This window comes from Falco biarmicus, chromosome 14, assembly GCF_023638135.1.
Source record: "Falco biarmicus isolate bFalBia1 chromosome 14, bFalBia1.pri, whole genome shotgun sequence".
NCBI classification, from domain to species: domain Eukaryota; kingdom Metazoa; phylum Chordata; class Aves; order Falconiformes; family Falconidae; genus Falco; species Falco biarmicus.
In genome coordinates this window covers 11,189,094-11,211,959 of record NC_079301.1, presented here as the reverse complement: position 1 = coordinate 11,211,959, position 22,866 = coordinate 11,189,094, and the positions used below count along the sequence as shown (strand labels likewise).

At 41.6% G+C, this 22,866-nt stretch overlaps 1 protein-coding gene across 1 annotated transcript in view; it reads right to left on the bottom strand.

The window, feature by feature from the left end:
* The window catches only part of TAF1 (TATA-box binding protein associated factor 1), a 32,562-nt gene extending 9,714 nt beyond the window's left edge, over nt 1–22,848 (bottom strand). Inside the window, exons 1-30 of the mRNA XM_056359682.1 lie at nt 22,698–22,848; nt 22,477–22,594; nt 21,895–22,011; nt 20,810–20,929; nt 20,134–20,375; nt 17,882–18,100; nt 17,227–17,445; nt 16,840–17,041; nt 15,453–15,569; nt 14,917–15,084; nt 13,223–13,350; nt 13,004–13,111; nt 11,988–12,161; nt 11,711–11,884; nt 11,522–11,626; nt 9,972–10,172; nt 8,935–9,076; nt 8,043–8,173; nt 7,415–7,495; nt 6,853–7,002; nt 6,572–6,691; nt 6,224–6,399; nt 5,257–5,498; nt 3,820–4,033; nt 3,387–3,552; nt 3,006–3,217; nt 2,664–2,772; nt 2,365–2,463; nt 1,480–1,657; nt 28–95 (exon numbers count right to left, since the gene is read on the bottom strand). Of these exons, the coding sequence (XP_056215657.1) occupies nt 28–95; nt 1,480–1,657; nt 2,365–2,463; nt 2,664–2,772; nt 3,006–3,217; nt 3,387–3,552; nt 3,820–4,033; nt 5,257–5,498; nt 6,224–6,399; nt 6,572–6,691; nt 6,853–7,002; nt 7,415–7,495; nt 8,043–8,173; nt 8,935–9,076; nt 9,972–10,172; nt 11,522–11,626; nt 11,711–11,884; nt 11,988–12,161; nt 13,004–13,111; nt 13,223–13,350; nt 14,917–15,084; nt 15,453–15,569; nt 16,840–17,041; nt 17,227–17,445; nt 17,882–18,100; nt 20,134–20,375; nt 20,810–20,929; nt 21,895–22,011; nt 22,477–22,594; nt 22,698–22,823 (4,626 nt within the window). The 5' untranslated portion in view covers nt 22,824–22,848. The remainder of the gene's footprint in view (nt 1–27; nt 96–1,479; nt 1,658–2,364; nt 2,464–2,663; nt 2,773–3,005; nt 3,218–3,386; nt 3,553–3,819; nt 4,034–5,256; nt 5,499–6,223; nt 6,400–6,571; nt 6,692–6,852; nt 7,003–7,414; nt 7,496–8,042; nt 8,174–8,934; nt 9,077–9,971; nt 10,173–11,521; nt 11,627–11,710; nt 11,885–11,987; nt 12,162–13,003; nt 13,112–13,222; nt 13,351–14,916; nt 15,085–15,452; nt 15,570–16,839; nt 17,042–17,226; nt 17,446–17,881; nt 18,101–20,133; nt 20,376–20,809; nt 20,930–21,894; nt 22,012–22,476; nt 22,595–22,697) is intronic.
* Nucleotides 22,849–22,866: the final 18 nt, after the last annotated feature.

Genomic DNA, 22,866 nt, shown 5'->3' with positions numbered 1-22,866 from the left:
TGATCACAACTCATTCGCAAGACTTGCCTCTTTCAGCTTTTCATCACACAGGTCCAGCATGGACTGAGATATCTGTGTCAGTGAGTGCTTTGGCCCTGCAAACACACAGCAAGTACAGTGAGATACTCCAGCCTGATTAAAAAGGCCGATTATGTCACAGTGTGACTTAACCTTTACTCCTAAAGCATCACTGATTATACTCCTAGTGCAGCTGGGAGTATATCCTCAGTATATTCTCAATACACACAGTTACTATATTTTAGTATGGATTTTATATGAGAAAAGGTTAATTGTAGCAAATATTCATACTTCTGTTACACATTCTGTTAGGGTTTGGAAACCCTATGGGAAAGCAGCTGTGCCTGTGGAAGACTGGCCTCTTAAGTCCTCCACCTTTGCCAAACTTCCAGAATATGTCAGGAAATTTCTGATTCCTTCACTAAATCCAGTCAGTGAAGCAGAACTGCTAAGGAAGACAAGATGGGCATTTAAGGAATATTCAGAAAACCACAGCTTTAAATAATTTCACGATTCCTCAGACATGGAAACAAGTATTTGCAAAAGAACTATGAAAAAAAAATCTCATTTATTGGGATAAAACAGGGACTTAGCTGTCCAAATAATAAAAGAAGCACTAAAGGCACAAAAACAGTGAAGTCAGTGTCACCCCAAATGCTGCACAGCCCACAGAGATTCAAAGCAGCTGTGAGGGGTTTTTTTATCTGTCAAATGAATACTTTTTGGACAAAGACCTTTCTGTCAGCAGTCAGAATACAGCTGACCTATAGTTGCTCAATGAATCAGCACTTTTCCCTACCAGATGCACGCTCTGCTGCAGAATCTATGGGGTTTTTTTTGGTTTTCAGACTAGCTTTCTGACCTTCCCAAATGGGGAAAAACATTGCGACTAAGAACCAAAATATGCAAAGTCATTACAGTAAACTCTACTCAAAGCTGCATGCTCCAAGGCAACAGCTTCAGAAGGTGTGAACAATTCCTATTTGTACTGAAAGAACCACTAACGCATAATGTAAAGAAATTAAGTTCAGAAGCATCTCTCCACCAATCCATGTCTGAAAGCAAAAAGGAAGGACACTCATTACTAAATCTACTGAAAATGTTTTGCTTAGCTTCACGCTACATGAAGGGGATATGCAGAACTTTGCTTCGGTGCAGTTTGAATTAATACATGCAACGGTGTCTTCAATCATCAATAGGTGCATAATTGAACTTCAGTTACAACATCACAGTCATCACTTATTGTTAAATGCTGGAGTCCACTTTCTTATTTATGAATTAGGTCATTAACATTAACATAATCTTTCAGGTATATCTGGAAAAATATACATTTATTGCTGCCAGCTGACAGTGAATTTATTCTGCTTTTCAGTTGCTTTCATTATTTCTAGAAGATGTACAGCTCACACGTGTACAATGTATTAGCAGAAACACAGATCCCTTGTGATATTAATGGCCTACCATTGTATGTTGCACTGTTCTTAACAATTAGTTCCAGATGTTCTCTGAACTCTTCTCGGGATGGGTACTGCCGCTTCCGAACATTTTCACGCAGGGTCTGTAAATCCATGGGACGAGTAATGATCTTATAATAATCTTTGACAACTTTTGGATTTACAGGTGTATGAAAGGGGTATGTCTGAGGAGGAAAAAAAAAAAATGCTTATTAACACAGTACTAGCAAAGCTAATCTTAGTTTAACTTCCACAATTGAATAGGTACTAACATACAAAACCTTTATACAATCAGTTCCTTAACTGCACCAGGGAAATATGATATGCTCAGACCCACAGTAGCTATCACTTTCCTCTACAAAATATTATTTAATACCATTATAAGAAGAAAAATCTCACAAAGAATTCTCAGATGTTATGCCACACAAAAGTCAGGAAACTAACTTTCAATTCTCATTTCAACTCAAATCTTGCATTTAATCTTTTGATTTTGTAAGTTCCTAGTAAAATCTGGTCAGAAACAGTGACGTACACAATTTTCTCCAGTGCCACATACATAAAAGTATGCCACATTGCCACATCGAGTGTTATGCATCTTTTTCTGGTTTTGTTGGGGGAAAAAAAAAAAAAAATCACATCCCAAGCTTTGAATATGTATCCATACAGAACTATTCAACAGTATTTTCTGATATGGACATTTTCATCTCAAAAAGATTCTGAGCTGAGATAGTTTATGAAATAATGCATACAAACTATGTGCAGGGCAGGAGAAAAGGGGTGGCACACCACTTATCTCAGAAAAGCCCAGCCTAATTTTGGTGTCTGCAACGTATAACCTACTTCAGCCATATTGCTTAAGACCCAGGTTTTTGGTCTCATAGCTCAAGCTTACATTAGGAAGATCCCTTATGTCATTGATGATGCCCTCCAAGATGGATGACAGCGTCACCATGGGATCTGTTCGCCGTCGGTGGATAGATTTATGAGGACGCTAAAAAAATGAAGAGATAGAAAAATTAAGGCAGTTCCAAGATATTTACCCACAGAAATTCTAGGCAATTGAGTTTATTAATTTCCTGGGCAGGTATCTGCGTTGCATGCAGAAGATGCACAGGAGCAACAAAGAAACTGGCCGGTTGGTACAAACAGAAATAGAGATGCTGCAATCAGCTCAGTAACACCTTCACTCACATTCAGATAATCACAGTGAACGGTTGTCCCTACTCGCCGCTTCTTCTTTGGAGGAAGTTGCTGTTTAGGAAACTTCAGAACCAGGGATTTCCTGCGAACCTCATCCGCACTAGGTAAAAACAAAGAGGCGTAATACTTTCTCCAGCCCTCTTGTGAATTGAGACCAGTATAGGCTCTGGTCCCATCTGTCGTAATACCAAATACACAATCAAAGTACTGTAGTAATAGTCTATGTAAAGCCCTGTCACTTTATTCCTGGGATTAATATACATATGAGTATTCTGCACTAAGCTCTAAACTGTTTTTCTTACTACCCATCAGTATCTCTGCTTCTTCCCTCACCTCTCAATCAGTTGTTTTCCCAGGACAATTTTTGTTCCTTCTACTTTGATGAGTTCTTCATTATCATTGTGAATTACTGTTTTTTCCAGCTCTTCTTCCTGCTCCTCTGTCATTGCAACAGGATTAGAAGGTGGGGCATTTGTTTGGTAGTAAAGAGGGCAGAACTTATTAGTCCTCATATGGCCAATGGCACCACATGCTCCACATTTTAGCTGCAAAAATATAAGAAAGATGACAGATCAGAATTCATACATAGGCTCCTAGTTTAGATGCCAAGTATCATTTAAATCCCCTAGTCAGACCTTTAGTACATCACTAGAACAGAAAACTTATCCAAATACCCAAGACCCGTTAGCATGCGTTACATATGGGTATGCTTACTTTCAAGTCTGGACGCTCTTTCATTTTCTTGGGCTTCTTTTCTGGAGGGCCCTTGAGTTTCTCTTTTTCTTGGTTCCGTTTTAACCGCCGTAATTGTTCCTGGATCCTGCGCCGCTCCTTCCGCATTTCCTCACGGTGCTGTTCGTCAAATAGAGCAAACTTTCGTCTGGGGGGGGGGGGGGGAAGGGGGGGGGGTGAGAAAAAACACACAAGTTTTTCATCTGAGTTGTTGACTTACCAGGTATTCTTATGCCAAGTCAATCACTGCACAAAATTCACAATACCCCCCTAAATGGACAGCCATTAAATCTCTCTCTACACAATTACAGTGCCGGGCTTCTACACTCAATTCTGCATTTCTACATATTGCCAACAGAATGAAATAGTCTACAGGCAAAGTTAAAAAGAAAAAAATAAATCATACAAGTCTTACATAAACTCTTCATCCTTGGTGGTCCGTATTCGGCAGTAGGCATCAATAACAGCTGGCTTCCGAACTGTCTCACACCTCACATATTCCTTCCCATCTTCATCTCTAAATGTGCGATAGATTTTGAGGCGGCGGCCAGTGGCAGAGGAATTAAGGCTGGTAACAGATGCAGTGTCATCATCTTTGTGAGAGTTTGCTGAGGCTCCTGAAGCTGATGCTACAAGAGAGTGTTTTATTTACTTCTAATTTCTTTCATACTGTAGAAACATCAGTTTAAATACAGCAGATAGTTTTGGCTTAAAAACTTCCAAGACACAAATTCAAGAAAACCTAAGCTATAAAAGTTTTTCCCGTGCTTGTTCTCCCATCAAGACTTATATCAGCCTGAAAGGAAGGTAAACTACTGAATTATCCACATGGATTATAAAACCAGAAGGAACAGCTACAGTCAACAAGGACCCGCAGGTGTCTAAGTGCAAGCACCCAGGGAACTGCAACATGGCCTTGCAGACTGCTTGTCGTTCCAGTGGTTTTGCTCATAGGTGTGGAGATCTGGCAGAAACTGCAGGCCAGCAATTATCCAGTCCTCCAACTACTATTAAGACCAGTGATCTAGCCTTGTCTCACATGACCAGGATCTTTCTAGTGCCATCCATAATTTTGGTTGAGAGTTTTTGTTCAAAAGAACACTGGATATCTTTTCATAAGGCAACAATCATCAGCAAATCTTCCATATATCCCTTGCTAAATTATTCCAGTAATTATTTAATTAGTGATTTATTCCCAGTCTGGGTTTCCAACAGCAACAATACCATTGACCCAGGTGCAGCACAGCTCAGCTTTGCTCATACACATGCAACAAGTAACAGCGGTCATGAGAACAGTCATACAGACAGAAGTTCATTCACAGGTCAAACACTTCCACCTGCCAGTTAGGGATACATCAAGTTCTCTGTCGGAATGCACTTAAAATAAGCTTGCCTCCAGGAGATTCAAATCTGGCAGCTGCCCAATTACCTCCCAAACACACTGCTGTGAGCCTATATATTGTGCCTATCTGTTTCACATACACAGCTGTGCTCACACACAAGATCCAATTAGATTACCATAAGCTGGTTGCAGGAACTATTTGTGAACACATCTTGAGAAAACTACTCAAGAACACCCAGCCTCCCCAAAAAAGAAAAGCAGCTTAAGCAACCAGCAGCAGTGAATATCTAAACAAATACCAGAGTAAGTTGATAGTTCAAAATAAGCAAAGAAAACACTTTAAATGCATTTTCAGCCAGTAACTGCTCAGGAAAAGGAAGAAGCCCCAGTATGCATGCCTAAACATTCTCCCTGTAAGGAAACCACACTTCCCTCTGAAAAGGCCAGATCAGCACACTTTGTAGCCTGACACAAAGTTCTGAATGCCTTCTGATGGTTGCAATTACTTACACAGCCCCTTTTTGTCTCTCCTGTCCTTTTTGCCCCTCTCTTTGTCATTGCCACTGTCTTCTCCCAGAAGCATCCTTTGCAATTCCTTTCGTTCCTGCTCTTCTCTTTCCCGGGAGAGCTGAGAACTAGTTTTCTTGTTCTGTAACATATTCTCAATATTCTTTCCCATCTCTTCAAAGTCACTGTCTTCAGCTGAGCTGCTATCTGTGTCTGTTGACAGGATCTCTGTGGATTCCAGAACCCTGAAAGGAGTCACCTTGAAAGTCAGTCAGTCCCCCCCCGCACAAAAAAAATGAGCCTGTTACCTTCCCAGAAATACAAAGGTTAAAATGACAGAAAGGTTTGAAAATTAATGTTGCAAATCACTACTATAAGAACAGGCATAATATATGCCCTTCTCAGTCCTCCTGTAATCCCCATGTCCAAAAGATCAATTGTTCCAAGCTAATATTCTCCAACAAGTTGATTTTTTTGTCAACAACAGTACTATATTCCCTCTCCACTCTCAGGTCTTGGGCCAGAACAAGGAATAATACATCAGTTATGACAGGTCTAAAGAGTGTGACAGAGAATTGGTAGCTGCTACCCAAGACAGAGATTGCAAACTGCTGTTAACGAAACGAACAAAAAAAAAAAAAAAAAACCACACAGACAGACAGACAGGAAATAGGGTGGTGAACTACTGATCTGTGGAACGGTGGAACACCTCATGCCATTATACATGGCAGACTATGCAACTCATTCTACCCTTCCAAAAGGTCTATGACAGGAAGACACTAAGACTAACCCATACGTTTCTAGTAACAGCTGAAGTCTCCTTCCTCAGTGCTGTTATTTTGTTGGCCCAACCAGGTGAATCAAGACCTGTATCACTACATATCAGTGAGTTCCAGGCATACACAGCTCTGGACTTGTCACGTTGGGACAAGGTGGGGTTCAAGTCTGTAAACATCAGATAAGAACTTACTTATTCTGTAAATCAAAGATGCGCTGACACTCTTCTTTGTATCTCTCCTGATGCTCTGCTACAGAAAACCGAGACCCACGTGCAAATTTGCTCATAGGACCTTCACCTGAACGAGCCTGCTCTGTAGACATTGTACGTACAACATCAATCACTTCCCATCGGGACAGCTTCTTTATCTGGAAAGAGGAAGACGGACTAGAAATTACTTTAGAGACATACAACTGAGGTAGCTGACCTTCAACTCCTTTCCACACAAATCAGAGTAGAAACATATACATCCTTTCTACCATCAGCTACTGAATCTGTTAGTGAAGAGAACTGTGTAACCTGCTCCAGATTCATGCTCACCTCCTCTTCAGGCACGCCAAATTTACGCAGAAGCTGTTTGGCATTTTTGAGAGAAAGTCGGCGCAGATCAGCATCTGTCCCAGTCACTGTCTTTTTCACTGGCTGAGGTTCTTTATCATCCTGTTCAGAGAAAGATGCAGCCTATTAATGTCATCACATAACAGTCTTTCGCAGGCTCATCTTCTGACATTTTCTGTTTTGGCTGCCCCACATTTACTCCATTTCTCCCACATGACTTCGCAGTTCTCGCTCCTTGTCCAACCCAACCTTGGGAACTATACCTTCTGCTGAGTTGGTTTGTTTGGAATCTTCACATAAGAAAATCCTTCACCACAACCGGTAGGATCTGCTACACCAGTTACTTCTAGGAGGCACTTGCCCTTCATAGCAGCAATGAAGGCTCGCGTGGTGTTCCATGGAGCTGTGCGCACCTGCCAGCAAGCAAAGAAACACACCCTCACAATCCTGCTACAACAGAGGAGAATTCCAAGCTTTTTATTTTGGATTCTTCCAATCATACTGAGAACTTTTCAAACGACATGAGGATGAATTCCACTTCTTGATTCTTGAGCTGCTCTGATAAAACCTCTATGAAGAACCAAGGTGCTAGGTAACTCATAAAAATGCATTTAAGGCAAAAAGCCTAGTCCTGAAAGGACCTGACAAGAAGGATCCCCAAACACAGGCATACGCTTGGCAGCAGAGTTCCTGGGAAAGTCACAAGAACATATGATCTACTGAATCCTACTTTAAATACGTCCTTTAAATACAAAGACCTCGTTTCTCTCCTGCCATGCAGATTTATATATTAGCATTCATGCTCATGCATCGCTCTGACAGTACCTCATCATCAATCTTCATTTGGAAATCCTCTTCATTCTCCTCTTCTGGTGCAAAGAAGGATTTCTCCCCATAACCTGCATCCTGCAGAGAAGTATTAGGAAAAAATGAGAACCCTAAGTCTTAAAAAGGTTACTGGACAGAGAACTAGAAGCATATCATGAATATCCTGTGGAGACTGATGCTGAACAAGCATAATTCCACAGACAGTTGTTTGCAAGATTCACTGTTACCCACAGTATCACAGATGTCAAACTGCCCGGTATTTTGTCAAACTCCGTAACTAAATAGTGCACTCAACTTCAAAAAAACAACCGGCCGCTCTCACAGCCACATACTCGTTACTTTCTGCTGTGGAGCTCCAGGTAGAAATGTACGCCTTTCTTGTACCTTCCCTTTGCTACCTTTGAGCATAGCTAATTCAAAACCTAAATAATAGGTGGTAAGAATATAACAGCTTTCTTTAAGAACTTAGCTCCCATTTTATGCAACAGCAAGTCACCCAGTAGTCAAGAGTCTGATTTGCCTACTTTATAGCAAAATTAGCTTCAGGCAGAAGGTGTTACCTAGCCTCACCCTTCACAGAACTACTTGTCAGTAACCTGCCTTACAGCCTACAAGGAGCTTTTACCTTCAGTCGCTGCTCAGCCGCAATCATGCTGTAATACGCACAGCACTGTTCTGGTGATACCATTGCTCTGATCTCTTCCTCTGTTGGCAATCTGAAATCTGGCTTTAAAACCCACCAATTTGAGTCCATCCCTGAAAAATGCACAGATCCAACACTGAGTAGTTTCCCACAAATATCGGATGCCATCATAATCCTATTTCAAGATTTGGTACCCTGCTGCAATGCTAGCAAAAGGAGCAAGTATGACAAAACCATGACACTCAGACCACTAAAACTGATAGGTTTTTAATTCTACATTTGTCTAAATCAACGCCTCCTAACTCAGCACCTGTTCCATCAGCAAGCCCTCATGCATCCATGCTCATTCAATGTAAAAAGTACATTCCAAAAGCATTTAATCCACCTTCAGTTCCTCACCTCAAACTGCTTTTCCCTGTGGCTAGCCTAAAAACCTTTGTATTACCACCTGTTTATTATTCTGTGTATACAAAAATCAGAACTCAGGCTCTCAAAGCATTATTGCACTATTACACTCATGAAGATGGGCCAAGCTTTTGCTGGCATCACGCAACACAGCCATACACAGAGGGAAGGGAATGTGTATGTGTCAGTGTCATTCTTTTAAAGTAACAATGTAAGTCATTGCCCGAAAGGTTATAAAAAAAAAAAATATGTCTAAACTATAGCCATTTCTCACCATCAAGCACACTTGTGCCAGAAGAAATTGCACGTTTATAAAAACTGGAACAAACCTGCCATCAGATTACATTTCAGTTCTTCACACAGATATTTATAATGGTTTATAAGGAGGAGATGTTGCCTCCTCCTGCTGCGTCTGGAACTCCCAAGAGCAGCAAAGAAAGGCTACCTGCCACATAAAATCTTTTAATACCTGTACGTTTGAAATCAGCACAAAGCTTTAGCCGCTTTCGGATGCTACTCTCCGAGTGTGAGGGAAAGGCCTTCTTTATATCCTCCATGCGAATTCTCCGAGGACGGTCTCTGCTTTTCCAGAAGAGGCGATAGATAAACACCTATAAAACAAGACTCATTTGTGATGTTCAAAGAAAGAATACAACAAACATGCAAAGACATTACAGACAATGCTGTTTCTAGTGACTACTTCAGAATTCCTACTTAAAACCCATTGTTCTTAAAATAAATTTACTTAGTAAACTTTTCCAAGCTACACATCCACTTCAGGTTCAGCTGCTTCCAAGAATGAGACATGGAAAAAATATTTGCCTTGAAATTGTGTATTATCATATTAGAAATGTTCATGCTTTGGTAAAGAAACTTGAACTTTGGGAATGGCAGGGATTTTCCTGCTCTGCAAACACCTCTTGAATTATAACTTTGAATTAAACTGTCAGTAAATTACTAGAAATTTTCTCCCAAAATCTAAATTTGGAAATATTTATTTGAACGGTCACTGACAGTCCCAAAGCTTAACTATCTCAAAATCTAGGAAATGAACAAAGATGTATAAAGCAACTCTAATTCTATGCTGTGTAGTAGGACTGTGCTAAGGCTCCTTAACTGCCTCTTAGTAACCCATGTAACTGTAATTTTATACAGCATACCCACTTCAAAGTTCATTCTAATTTCTTCAGTTTCCTACACTTTTATATAATTTTATAACCTTTTATTTTGGCTAATAAAAAGCCTCTATCGTATACTTATGAGGTAGGATGCAAATAAACAGAAGGAGCATGCTATAAATTGTTGATTAAACAACAATCAAAATGGTCTGTATGGTTAACATCCAACTCTTGCAGCACTCTCACAACCAAAAAACCCAAAACCCAAACAAACAAACAAACAAAAGGGAGCCATAGCAGGGCAATGCTGCCTGTATGAGGCCTGTGCCTACTCCATGTGCTTCCTCCAAAGACCCCTCAGATCCCCAAACTGTTTCTTACAACATACCTGCAGAAAATCTCTGATATGAGTGTTAGCTCGTTTAGAGTTGGGACCAGGTACTTCATAAAGTGGGCACTCCTGACCAACTACAAAAATATCCACTAATTCTCGAACATAATAGCCTTGTCGTGTTCGGATAATCAGGAAATCTGTTTCAGGCATCTTATGTAAATAGATAGGGGCCCGGAAAAGGTTGTTTTCAAATGCCTAGTAAGAGAAATACAACAGTTTGAAAGTCAGGTTTTGATCAATTTTTCTGTAAGTCCATCTATAAAAAACAGTCATTTAAATGGTACACCATCATTTATATCACAAATATATGTAGATGCACAGTCAGAACATTCCTTGCTTATGCAGAGAATAACCACGGATAAAGCCCAAAAGCATAAGAAAACCTAGAACAAATGCAGAGTTTGAAGGGCTCTTTGGACTGAACCTTTAAGGAAGTACTTTAAAAAGGGACAGGAAGAACAAATATGCAGAACAACACTATAAACCAGCCCAGGACACTCGCACAGTCTGGGCATGGGAGAAGGCAACAGAAACAAGGGCTGAAGACTTTGCTCAGGAAAGGAGGTTGTAAGAACTTAACCAGAAAAGCAGAGAGCAGCAGAGTTCAGCATTTAAAGGTAATACTACACTAGACTGAGTGGAACTGGAAAGACCATCTTCTAGAAACGCTTTTTTCTCCACCTGTAGGGCTTCCACAAGCCTTACCCACTGCTACTCGCCCACACTACCCTCATCCACATTGCAAAGCTTTCCCTGAGATGGCCCTGTCCTCACTTCAAGCTTTCCAGAAGTCCTGTTTTAACCATGATGAAGTCTTCTTAGGCTTGAACAATTAGCATTGTCAGTTCTGTCATCAATCTCTAATATCAGCATTCACCCCTTTTTTCCTGTGGGGCAGCATGGACAGAATTATTGCTGCAGCAAGAGCAGCTAGCATTAACTGAAATAAATTTATTTTTACATTTATAATGGATTTTGTAACCAGGTGGTCCTTACAACACTCTTATTTCCTCTCACTATCACAACTGTATGTATTTCAACAACAGATAAAGGCTCAAAAAAGCAGGAATCTACACACCTGACTAGTAACTGGTAGACTATCCAGTAGACAACTAGCAGTGCATTTCTCAGAAAGTACACATAAGGTTTTGCTAACACATCCTGGACCATAACAAATCCATGTTTTCTATCCATGTTTCCTATTTACTGAGCTCACCAACATTCAAGCAGCTTTAGCCTTCCACGGAGTCCTCTGTAATAGTATCGCTAATGCCATTACAAAGCAAAGCAGCAAATACTCACTTCCTGCAATTCCTGTAATTCCTACAACAATTTTAAAAAACATACTACAGAGATTATTTAAATAAAAAAAAAGCCAAGAAGTGAATTATTATCAGTAAACAAAGAGACTTAAACTGGAAATGAAACAGAATCTGTTTTTTTGGAAGCTAGGCATTATTTGTGATTCAATAAACAGGGCACGAAACATTTTGCCTATTACTCCACATTCAACTTTGCTATCTTCTTGTGCTTGCTTTTCTCACCTGCAGTAACTGGCCTGGATGCAGAGAACCCAGGAACGGAGAAGTGTGACAATAAACAGTCTCACCATATTTACAATCTGGAGCTCCCGGATCTTTGCCAGGTTTCTGCAACGTGCAACAAACGTGCAGTTAGCACTCAGTGAAAGGCAGAAGAAAATCACTGTCCAACAGCAAAACCTGCGTACTCACCCTTTTGTAATAATTCTTGATCTTTGTTGCCATGCCAACCTGCATCATTAAAGGGGCATTTTCCTCACTGTATTCAGCAAGGATGAGATCCCCATCCTTGCCAGTTAGGTCCTGTGGTGTGCGCATGAAGAACATTTCACCCCCGCCAGAAGCCTGACGCTCCTGCTCTCTCATCTGTGCCAGTCAAAAGACGGAGTTAGGAAAACAGCACATCAAACAGACCTGCTGTGCAAATGGAGCCACAACAGACATCAGATACAGAGAAAAGTAACTGTACCTTGGCTTTCTTTTTTATATGCTTCAGCAGGGGTTGCACAGCGTGGGGCCCTGGCTGGGACAAGGCACCAAAAGAGTATTTCTTCAAGGGAGGCCGATGAAATTGTCGGAGCTTCATAGGACCCATATGGGTGGGAAAGAATGGCTGGCGAAGCTCCACTGCTGGGATAGAGTGCTAATACAGGAACAAAACGTGTATTAAGAACAACACCTATCACCTCAAAACCAAGAGCATCCTTCTATCCCACTAACCCTTACATAACAGAACCTAGTAATATTTTTAGGTCTGCTAGCAGTAACACTAGTGCATTGAAATTCACTTGTTATCATACACGTTGCCTTCTGACAGAACGTGCTTAGGTCCATATATAGATCTTTCCTTTCTGTACAGAGGCAACTTTAATTTTACTGTTTCAAATGGTACCCAATGAGAGGTTGTTTTTATTAACTAGAAGCATGCAAAGCCATTATCCTATCAGTGGGAGACAAGTGCATTGGGAATTATATATTTTTCCCATTACAGAAGCGGCTGGAATCAGATGGGGTTTTAGAAGAGGTCACTGACTACCACAACAAAGGAGGAAAAAAAGCCCTCACCTCTTCACCTAGGGCTAGTGAGCAGTAGTTCAAATTCATCATTAACTACATTATTTTGGTAACATCCAGATTAAAACACACTAATAGCAGAAGTACAGCTTCACTTCTTGACTACCTGCACCACTTTCCCCCCTTCCACTACTGCTTCAGAAAGTACTACAGAAAGAGACACCAACCAAAAGGATGGCAAGTCTGATACAGCAAGACCCAAATCTCAGTTTGATGGGGCAATCAAGAAAAGCTAGTTCAAATGCTTTTCTAATCATTTTAATTAAACATTTAAAAACTCTCTCATGAACACTTAACTGACCTGCTGTAATCTAAAGTGGTTTTCTACAGATCCTGAATCACACTCTCAACTAGAACCCACCTACCAACACACTCTAGCTCTCCCTCTATAGCAAACACTACTGTGACTACCTGAATGATGTTGCCTCCAAAGGTTCCTCGAAGTCCCTGCTGTTTGGGGTAGTAAAACTCATCATTGGAGAGGTTCCAGGGATCCTTCACCTCTGGCTGAGACATGTTCTAATTCAATTTTAAACAGAGAGAGAGGTGTCAAGAAAACCAAAAAGCCAAAAAAACCCACACTCCTTCCACATCATTCCCAACCTACAAGGTGCTAAAGCTTATGCTGACCTGCTGTGGTTCTTCCTTGATGACACCTGTTTTTCCCAACAGGATTCGACTCTTCTTTAGAGAAGATTCTTTCTTGTTTTCCTTGGACGGAGAGTTCAAAGTCATTTCTTCCTTTTCATCAGGAATTTCTAAAAACACAAGGAGTCACACTCTAAAGCACTTGTCCTAGGGTTCCCTTTCCAACACCACAACCTCCTACTGAGCTGCAGCTTGCTCCAGACATCTTAGCCTTTTTGTTCAGTTTCTGGGGTGACTATCCTCCTTCCACACTCCTCCCCCATTTTCCTTCACACAGATTAATATGAAACAAGCTCAACAAACACAGAAAATCTCCATGCTTAAATCTCTAACTTATCTTCTTCAGCAGTGAGTAAATTTGAGTGGGAGGAGGGTGACTGTGGGGATTGCTTGTGGTAACTACTACTCAACACAAAATTTACTAATCATCTAATCAGTGAAAGTACAAGAAATAGCATCTGTTCTGCCAAAGCTATTCTAAACAGTTGAGAGTCAAGGCAACAGGAGCGCCAGTACTGTTTCCCAACTACATGTATTAATAATCCTTTTCTTCCCCACATACATACAACATGAATGTGAGTCTGAAGTCAAAGATAATACAGACCTGAACCCAAAATGGATGCCTGAAAAATTCCAGGAAAGTAGCATGAATTTTAAAACTTAGCAATTTGTGAAGTAAAATTGTCACATGAGAAGCAGGGCCTACTAACATGGGCTTGGTAAACTGTATCAACGTCATGCACAGACCTCATGTCACTCTATAAGAATGGATTCACCTTTGTCACTATTTACACAAACACCTGCAATTTTGTGGTGTATTTCAGACTTGGAAAGAAAATACTGCAAGTCTACTTTCTTTACTTTAACCAAGCTCAAATCAAGAGTGATTTTCAAGGTTGCTGGCTAATACCAAAACCAAACCAATTAATAGATATAGGAATTCTTAGAACTGACCCACTTCCCTGAGGAAAGTACATGCACTCCAGACCACATGGAAGTGTAGCAAGACATGCCTATCCTTAAACTACATAAGGCTGCTTGAAGATTACCAACCCACAGATCTAAGAGAAAGTGCTGATTTTAGTGGTCCAAATCTCTCCAGCTTGTAGCAATACGCAGGGAGTACATTTAAATCAAACTCCAGGAACACTGAGCCATTTTGTAGCTTGATGTAACATAACTGCTGACAGGTATTATGCAAAGCCATTGCTCTCATGTGCCAGTACCACAGCCTGAAAGAGGCTTAACGAAATCTGCTTCCACAGGCTTTGAATACAAGCCATGCTGAGAATGGCATGGGCTAGTTTGTGGTTTACTTCTCTACCATCCCTCTTCAAACCAAAATGCATGCAAGTAAAATTAATATAATCACTTCTAAACCACACCAAGAGTCAGTTTAATTATGTTAAATTTAAGTTTCAGGGCATTAATTTTTACTCTCCTCTTACTGCTTTTAACTTGTGAGCTGAAAGTATATACCACACCATTATTGTGTTGCCATCTTCTGCTTAGACCTTTGATTACTTGCAAGTTATCTTGCAAAGCTAGAACAAAGGAACACCGTGAAGTATTGCCCCAGTCCACTTATTTCCATTACAGTCTGACCATAAATCCTTGCTTCCATTTCCACTTGTCTTTTCCCATTTGAGTACAATTTCTGGATGCCATAAACATACCTAGAATAATGTTTTCATCATTTGGATCAAGCGTTAAGACAGGGGGATCCAAGTAGGTTTCCATTGCCTGATCATCCCAGATGATACTGTCTTCCCAACGGCCGTATACTAGCTCTTCATTATCAATTGGGAAAATAGAGTACCAGGGCTTGTCTTCATCCAGGGAAACTGCAACAATCGTAAGGTAGAATCCTTAAGAGTTTTACACGCTACCTTGGCAGAAAACCATTTCACAGCTTATCCCCACATCTTATTCCCTCAACTTCCCCCATCTTTCAGGGCCTAAAGAAAACTCACCTTGGAAACAAAAAGGAAGCTGAGCCCCAAGTCTCAGTTTTACCCGTGGTTATAGATTTTGCTCCTCTGAAACACAGAGAAGCCCAAAGAATGAAACAGGGTCTCTACCAGGTCTTAGAGACAACAAGTATCCCTTTTATCTACACCTTGCTGCTAAAAAAGGACCCAGAATGCAAGTCTATACAGAAACACGTCTCACATGCACCTATTCATAGGCCAAAGATTGACGTCCTCATTACCTTGCTGTTCAGAGGCCTGCTTTTCTTTGCCCTTTGCTATACCTAGGACTCCTGCCACACTTGGTTTCTGTGCTAGTGGAATTGGTGGATTGAGCAAAGAGCCACTGCGGTTCAAACCTAGAAAAAGGGAAAACAAAAGGAAGGTTAGCTGGAGTGGGAAGGTTAGGGGGCGTTGCACTGCCTTAAATCAGAACTTGCGGGCTGCATGCAGTGAATCCCAGCCTGAACCCGCATGGGCCTGCTGCTCCTATCACCAAGGGTCATCTGTCATTAGCACAGGTACGACTTAACAAAAACACATTCACTCACAGCTTACTGCTGGAGTCTGCAGGCTCTACAAAGTTATGTTTGGCTTGCTTTGCACATGCTCCATGGCAGTGCGTAAGGTGCATTTCTACATGGTATCTATAAAAGTGAGAGGCCTTGAGCAGACAGTTGCCACTGACAGAACAGTTGGACTGTCCTCCAGCAGCTTCCTGTCTTATGGTAAACTGTCATAAAAAAAAAAGGATGGCCAAGCAGACCTCAAGGAATTGTTCTGTGCAGGCAGCTTTTCCCAGGGCAGACCAACTCACCTATGCTCACGTCACTTGTGTCACTTAAGTTAATGCTTCTGGAAGGTGTAAGATCTAACACATGTGAACAGACCAACTGTGTTTAACGTGTTACTATAGCTTTTGATGGGACTGAAACACAGCAAGCCCAGGCCTGGTTAGCTCAGGCACAACTGTGCTGAAATGAAAACTGTTATAAAAAGCCATCTCCAATTCACCTACCCAAATTCTCAGAGTGTCTTGTACTCATAGCTGAACAGTAAAGGCTTGACACTAGTATCCAATAAAGATTTGACAATCCCATTAGTCCTTCCTTGTAGAAGCAGGGTAAGATACAACAACCAGACAATAAACATGCATTCTGCACTAACAATTTAAATTTTAAAAGCATCTGTGTCTAAGAGAAGTCTGAGGCTTGTAAGACTTGTTACTTCCTATCTAGAAAAAACAGAATACCGTTATTAGTTCAGGAAAAACTTCAGAAGACTTCTACACAATTCTTCCAACTGAAAAAAAACCCCTCATATAAAGAAAATTCCATTGGCCTATAAACAGCAAATATCCTAAACGTAGCATTGCTTGAAACTAATGTAGATGTATCTAGCATCTGGTATTTCACATGGAGAGAAGAAAGCCAGAGCTGATATTTTCTTTAACAGAAGGGACCTACCCTGTTTTTGGAAAGAAAGAAAGTTTCAGAATTCTGAGCGGAGTTGTGATTTTGCCTAAAAAGATTCCCTGACAGGAAGAATTATGTTCTGTATTTGAGATGAAAGCATGCAATGAGTCAGCTCAGGTACAGCAAGTACAATTCATAACAGACCATTGATTACCTTGTTGTGCATTATATGCAGTGGCATTTCTAGTCATGCTGGATGGCAGCCAGCCTGCCAAACTTGCCCGCTGTGTCTTAGTCCCTTTGTGCTTGACATCTTCTCCATTCCAGATCACATCATCCTCCCATTGGAGCTGTGTCACCATGAGGAAGTGCTCATCAGCTAGCAGATCATCCTTCTCATCCATCAACCCTGCATCCTGGAAGGAAAGAATCGTTACTTAAAGACCTGCACTGATTTTATGACTTCAAACTAAAGCAGGAAAATTAAAACTCATTCTGTATGGTACACAACCACCCACCGGCCCATCACCAAGCTCTCCCTGTGCAGCAATCCCCAGAGCCACACACATCTCCACACCTTCTCCCACAGTTCCCCTCTTACCCCGTCATCTGTGTGTCCTTTAACCTCCTGCTCTTTCTTCTCTTTCAGCTTGAAACCATAATCAAATCCACTGCCATCTTCAGGGATCCCCAGCATATCGTACCAGAGCTGTGCCGGGCCATAGCGCCATTCTGCCACTTTAGGCTTTGTATCTGTCACTTTGTCTGTATCACCAGCTGACTGGGAAAATTTCGATTCCACAGGTGCCATCATGGTAATCTGAAGCACAGCAAAGGAGGAAATGGTTACACTGATGGTCTATCTAAGTGTCAGTAAGAGATTTCTTCCTTCCAAGTTTCTCAGCTTATTCTCGGAGGAGAAAAGTATTTCTCAGAAGTGCTTTTCCATACTTACTAGCTGCCTTAAGAATGTTCTGCAATTAGACTTCCAAGAACACAGAGATTTCTTCTTGAAACAAAGAGGATAAGCTCTCCTATTGATCGTGTACCATGGATGCAGCCTTCTCAGTAAGAAGCAATCACCTGAAGTCACTGACTAGTATCTGGAGAAGAGCTTCTGCACAGTTGAAATACAAGCCAACCCTGTCCTCCAGTTTTATTTTAGAGGAAAAGCTCTTTACCCTAAAAGTCGCTGTCCAATCCACTACTACCCCCAGTGCTAGCTGGCGACCCTCTCCGAGTCTCAGATATCCCACCTCATCATCTGAAAGGCACTGCTCAGGAGGGGGAGGAGCAGCAAACTCATATTCCCAAGGAGATTTTCCTTCCATTCCACTCTCAACTACAACTTCACCCTCCTGCATCTGCACTTCCTGTGCCAACTCCCGATGTTTCTTCTTGCGTTTCCTTCGGGCACTACGCCAAACCGATGGAACATTCTTTCCAGGGCCAAAGAGACGCAGGAAACGCAGCACCTAGAACAGAAAAAAACAAGAGGGTCAGAGAAAAAAACACTGTGGAATGCTTGTCTGTCTTTCCCTCACCTGAAAAGCAGTAACAAAAGAGACCACCCTGAAATTCAGAAGCTCGGCCTGTACTACAATCCCAGCCGCTGATGCAATGAACAATCTCTTGGTTATACTTGAAAAAAATGTTTTTGATACATCTGTTTGATAAGTCCTTCCTTTTCAAAAGGATTTATTCTTAATTTCAGACACAAGAAAACTCAACAGAGGGAAGAAAGATTGCCTTTACATATTGGGCATGTGGCAAGACACCACCTGGAAATAATTATTTTCATTTTGAACAATCCACAACCTTCAGAAAGACACATGGAGATTGAAGAAGAGCTGACAAAATTATTAGCAAAAGAGACAAAGCTAGAAGAAAGTTATATAAAGCAAGATTTTTAAGCAACATGCATTTTTATTTCCACCATAACGTAGTTCTCCTATATGCATACTCCATAACTCCATACCTCCATAACCTGCACTAATGACAATGACAAACTTTCTCTTCTGTTTCTTCCGCAATTAAGATCGCTGGGTTTTAAGCACTGACAATGGTTTCTTCAGAACACTCTTATAAAGAGGGAAAGCATTATTCCCAAACTGACAGATTTAGGCAACAGGAATTAGAATCAAAGATTTGTAAAGAGACATCCTATTAATGTTCCCTGTTAATCTGTTCCACTGATCCCCAAGGGAAACGATGTTTATGTGACCACTGTCTATCTCTGCCCACATCCACGTTATCCTTCTTCCCAAAACTCCCCTAGATCACTTCTGAACCCTTTGGCCATTTTCAATAACCCTTCACAAAGGGCAAAGGTCTCAGACATAGTTTAGCTGCTAACAGTTTAAATGAAACACAAAACTCCGCTTCTCCACATGCTATTTTAAGTGGTTTCCTCCAGAAAAACAGTGCTACAATAACACGCACATTCTTAGACATCAATCGTCACAGCCAAATCTACAGAATTTCAGGCTTTGCCAGCTCTGGTGCTCATGAATTATTACGAGAAGTACTCAGCATTAACAGCTTGCACTGATTCCTACACCCACTGGGCGTGTTCAACACCGACATTATATGTTGAGGACCAAAGAAATGAACAGGTCAACTGATAGAGAATACATTAACACAGGAAACATCAAATTTGCAAAAGCCAAGAGAGCATCCAGAAGGCTAACTTCTGTGCTAGAGCCTCACCTAGATTTCTAATAGACAGCAGTTAGCTAAATCATTGAAACATGACATTTAATTATGCAAACTGCTCAGCTCCTTACACAAGGCCTATGATGGAGGCACACATAAAACCAAGTTATACTGGCTCACAACCATCTGCTTGGCAACTGTGAGCTCACCTTTATTCTCCTTCTCCTCTTGCAGCTTTGAAACTTTCAAAATCATTACTGAAATACATCCACTACATTTGCTATTTGGGAGCATTTAGGAAAGTATTGTAATGAATTTGCTTTGTGCAAAGAACAATCATTCTTTCAACCAGTTTGTTATTGAGCTAATTTCTGATCCACACTCAGAGCAGTTTTGAGGAAGGATTAACTAAAGGATACAAATCACAAATTGTTTCAGGAAAAGCACATCAAGTTCAGGACAGCATGAAAGGAGGAGCAAATATTTTGTCAGAAAAGCCAGAAAGCAGACAGATTAGCATTATGGTTATTTATCATCTGGCAAAAGTAATCTCTACTACCTCAAAGAAACAATTTTCACAAAGCAACAGCCTGTGCAATGGTCTTACAGAACAGCAACATACTATTTCACACCCTGATTTATATGACGCTTTTTAAGAGGCTCCTGCAAATGGCAGGAAAGGCATTACATGTTCAGCTGTCTGGAATTAGCAGCACACAGAAAATAAAGAAAATACTGAGATGAGCAAGAACATCTATGCAATTACTTACTACATACCCTTAATACTATCTCATTCATATTTAGAGGCTTGCATGATACAGTTTCTGTCACTTCCACGTATCTCTTACAATACCTTGCCTGGTCGAAACTCCGGGAAGAGCTCTGTAACACTTGGCAACTGTTTGGTAGCATCTCGCTGCATGATTCCTGCAAGAGGAAGTGTGAGTTTGCCTTCCTTGGATTCTGCCTGCCTGGCTTCTTGAGGTCCCATCTCTGACTCAGAATCAGAGCTGCTGCTGAAATCCACCTTGTCGGAGGCAGCAGAGGAAGGAGCAATGATGGAGGGCAAAATGATACCGTCTCCATCTTCAGATACTACAATAGAACAAGCACCTTATAAACAAACAGGTTTCCTCCCTGTCCCCTAGTACAATCCCATAATGCCACATCTACTGTTTATACCAAGTTATGCAAAAACTAAGCCTCTGCAGGTGTTACGAGTACCATACTGGTTTAACCTTTCATTTTATCCTAAGCGTTCCAGGTGAATTTCCCAGCCACAACTGAGAGGATGAGATAAAAAAGTAGTTTCATTGTCAATATCAGTATTTTAACAATCACTGGAAATATTTCACCCTGTGTTTCAGACAGTCCTGTAACACTGTGTATCAGAACAAAGACCCACCTTTAGATGCAGTCTGCAGAGCGAATTGCGATGACGTGTGGTGCTTGCCGCAGAACAAACTGCTAAACAGCAGTGTTTGCTTCCTTCAGACATTCATATTGCTAGAAAGAAAGTCCTCACTCACCAGTGGATGCTGCATCCTTTTCATCTTCTTTCTTTCCAGGTACTGGAGGCGGTGGTGGCGGCGGCATCAGCTTGGAATCAATATCTTCACAATCAGCATCGTAATCATCCTCATCATCATCTAACCAGTCAGGAGACAAGACTGCATATTAAGCAGGCAATAAAAGGGAACCAGGCACCCTTCCCATTTATACTGCCTCATACCTGTCCCAACCTGATGAGAAGACCATTCTCATTTTGTAACTAGATGCAAAACTTACAAATTTGGCTTCCTGCACAAACTTATTTGCAAGATTGAAATTTAAGAAAGAGTGGGAAGGAAAGAAAAAGGTAAACTGACAGAAAGATGACTGAAGCACTTAAAATATACTTTTTTTTTCTTTCCTGCTACCTCCTCCCTTATTCACACTTTGCAGAGCAAATAAAGCTGCTAAAGCAGCAACGAAAATGTGATTACAAAGACCAAATTACCATTACATCCCACTAAACACAATATATCAACAGAAAGGTTATGCATAAGCCAGCTTTAAGGAATACGCAAAGATTTAGCATTTACACTAGCAGCCACTGAAAAGGAAAAGCTACGTGTTTTTGAAAATCTGTTCTAGGCCAGACAGAGATCCCTAGGACCAACAAAAGAACCAAAGTACCTTCTCAGGTCATTTCAGAACAAGATTTCAAAGGTAAAACAGAAGAGAGATATTAAGATTGAAATGACTCTCTAAGGGATCAGGACCTTATGTCTATCTTTGAGTATCTCTGAGAAGCACCTGGCCTCCTGCATAACCCTCTTCCTAAGAACAGCTTAAAAACATGAGCAGGTATTGAATATTCTCTGCAGGGGATCCCAGAGCAAAAGGAGGATCCTGGTTTCTCTTCTGCGTAGTTTACTGAAGAACTAACTCTTTAAAAAAGTAAGATACCAGGCAGTGGCTGCATCCCATGAACACCGTTTCACAAAACCTTACATTGTGTTCTTGAAGCAAGGAGTGAAAAGGCATGACGTTAGCTGTATAAAGGCACTGTCAGGGCCCGCTGCCCCAAAATACCTCCTACAGCTAGAGCTGAAACGTGAATCCCATTTACCTGGTCTTCGAACCAGCTGCAGGCTGCCCATTGCCTGCTTATACCTACGGCTCTCGTCTTCTGCCACTTCATTAATATCCGAATAATCAACAGCATCCTCTGTGCTCTTAACCCAGCCTAGGAAGAAAACAAATCCAGTCACACAAAACTTTATCCTAATATATATATTGCTAACTTCAGACTTCACCGTGTACATGATTTTTTTCCTATGCTTCCTTTTCTTAGAGGAACAAAACCATCTGATTAACATGATGATAACCATCAGAGTATTCTTCCCCTTGTTCCACCCAAAAGCTTCAAGAGCTCTGAATTTACCCTAAAGACTGGTAACCAAGGAGAAACAAGTTAAATAAAAATATATTAAAAAAAGAAAGAGAAGAAGTGCAAAAGTCACCAGGAGAGAACGTGGGATTCACTCTGGCAAGAAGCAGAAGGCAAGGCATTTGCCAGAGGCCCTCTGACCAGACACCACCACAACATTCCTTGCGGCCCCAGATGACCCGGGTGTGTTTCTTCCTCCCTAGCAGAGCTCTGACCCCGCAGCCCCTGTTATGTGTAACCGCGGGCACCCCAGTGCCAAACCTTCCTCATCCAAGTGGGCTCCATCAGCCTCTGGGCTGTCGTCCTCGCTGGCTGTGATCTCAGTGATCAGGTTGCCCAGTCCCAGCACACCCAGCCCGGCCAGATGCTTCTTGGATTCCTGCAGAGACCATAGCAACGTCCCAGCCGGGAGGCTCCGCCGGGAGGCCGGGCCGAGCCCTCAGCCGCCTGCCCGGCCCCGGCCCGCGGTGGCACAGCCCTACCTTGTCGAGGACGCTGTCCCCCTCCAGCTGCCCCGCCTCATTGATGTTGCCGAAGAGGAACCCGGCCAGCGAGAAGGGCTCGGCGCGGCCGCCATCCGCCTCCTCCTCGCTCTCCGAGTCTGACATCGCGCCAGCGCCACCCGGAAGCGGAAGCGCGACCCCGGCGCTC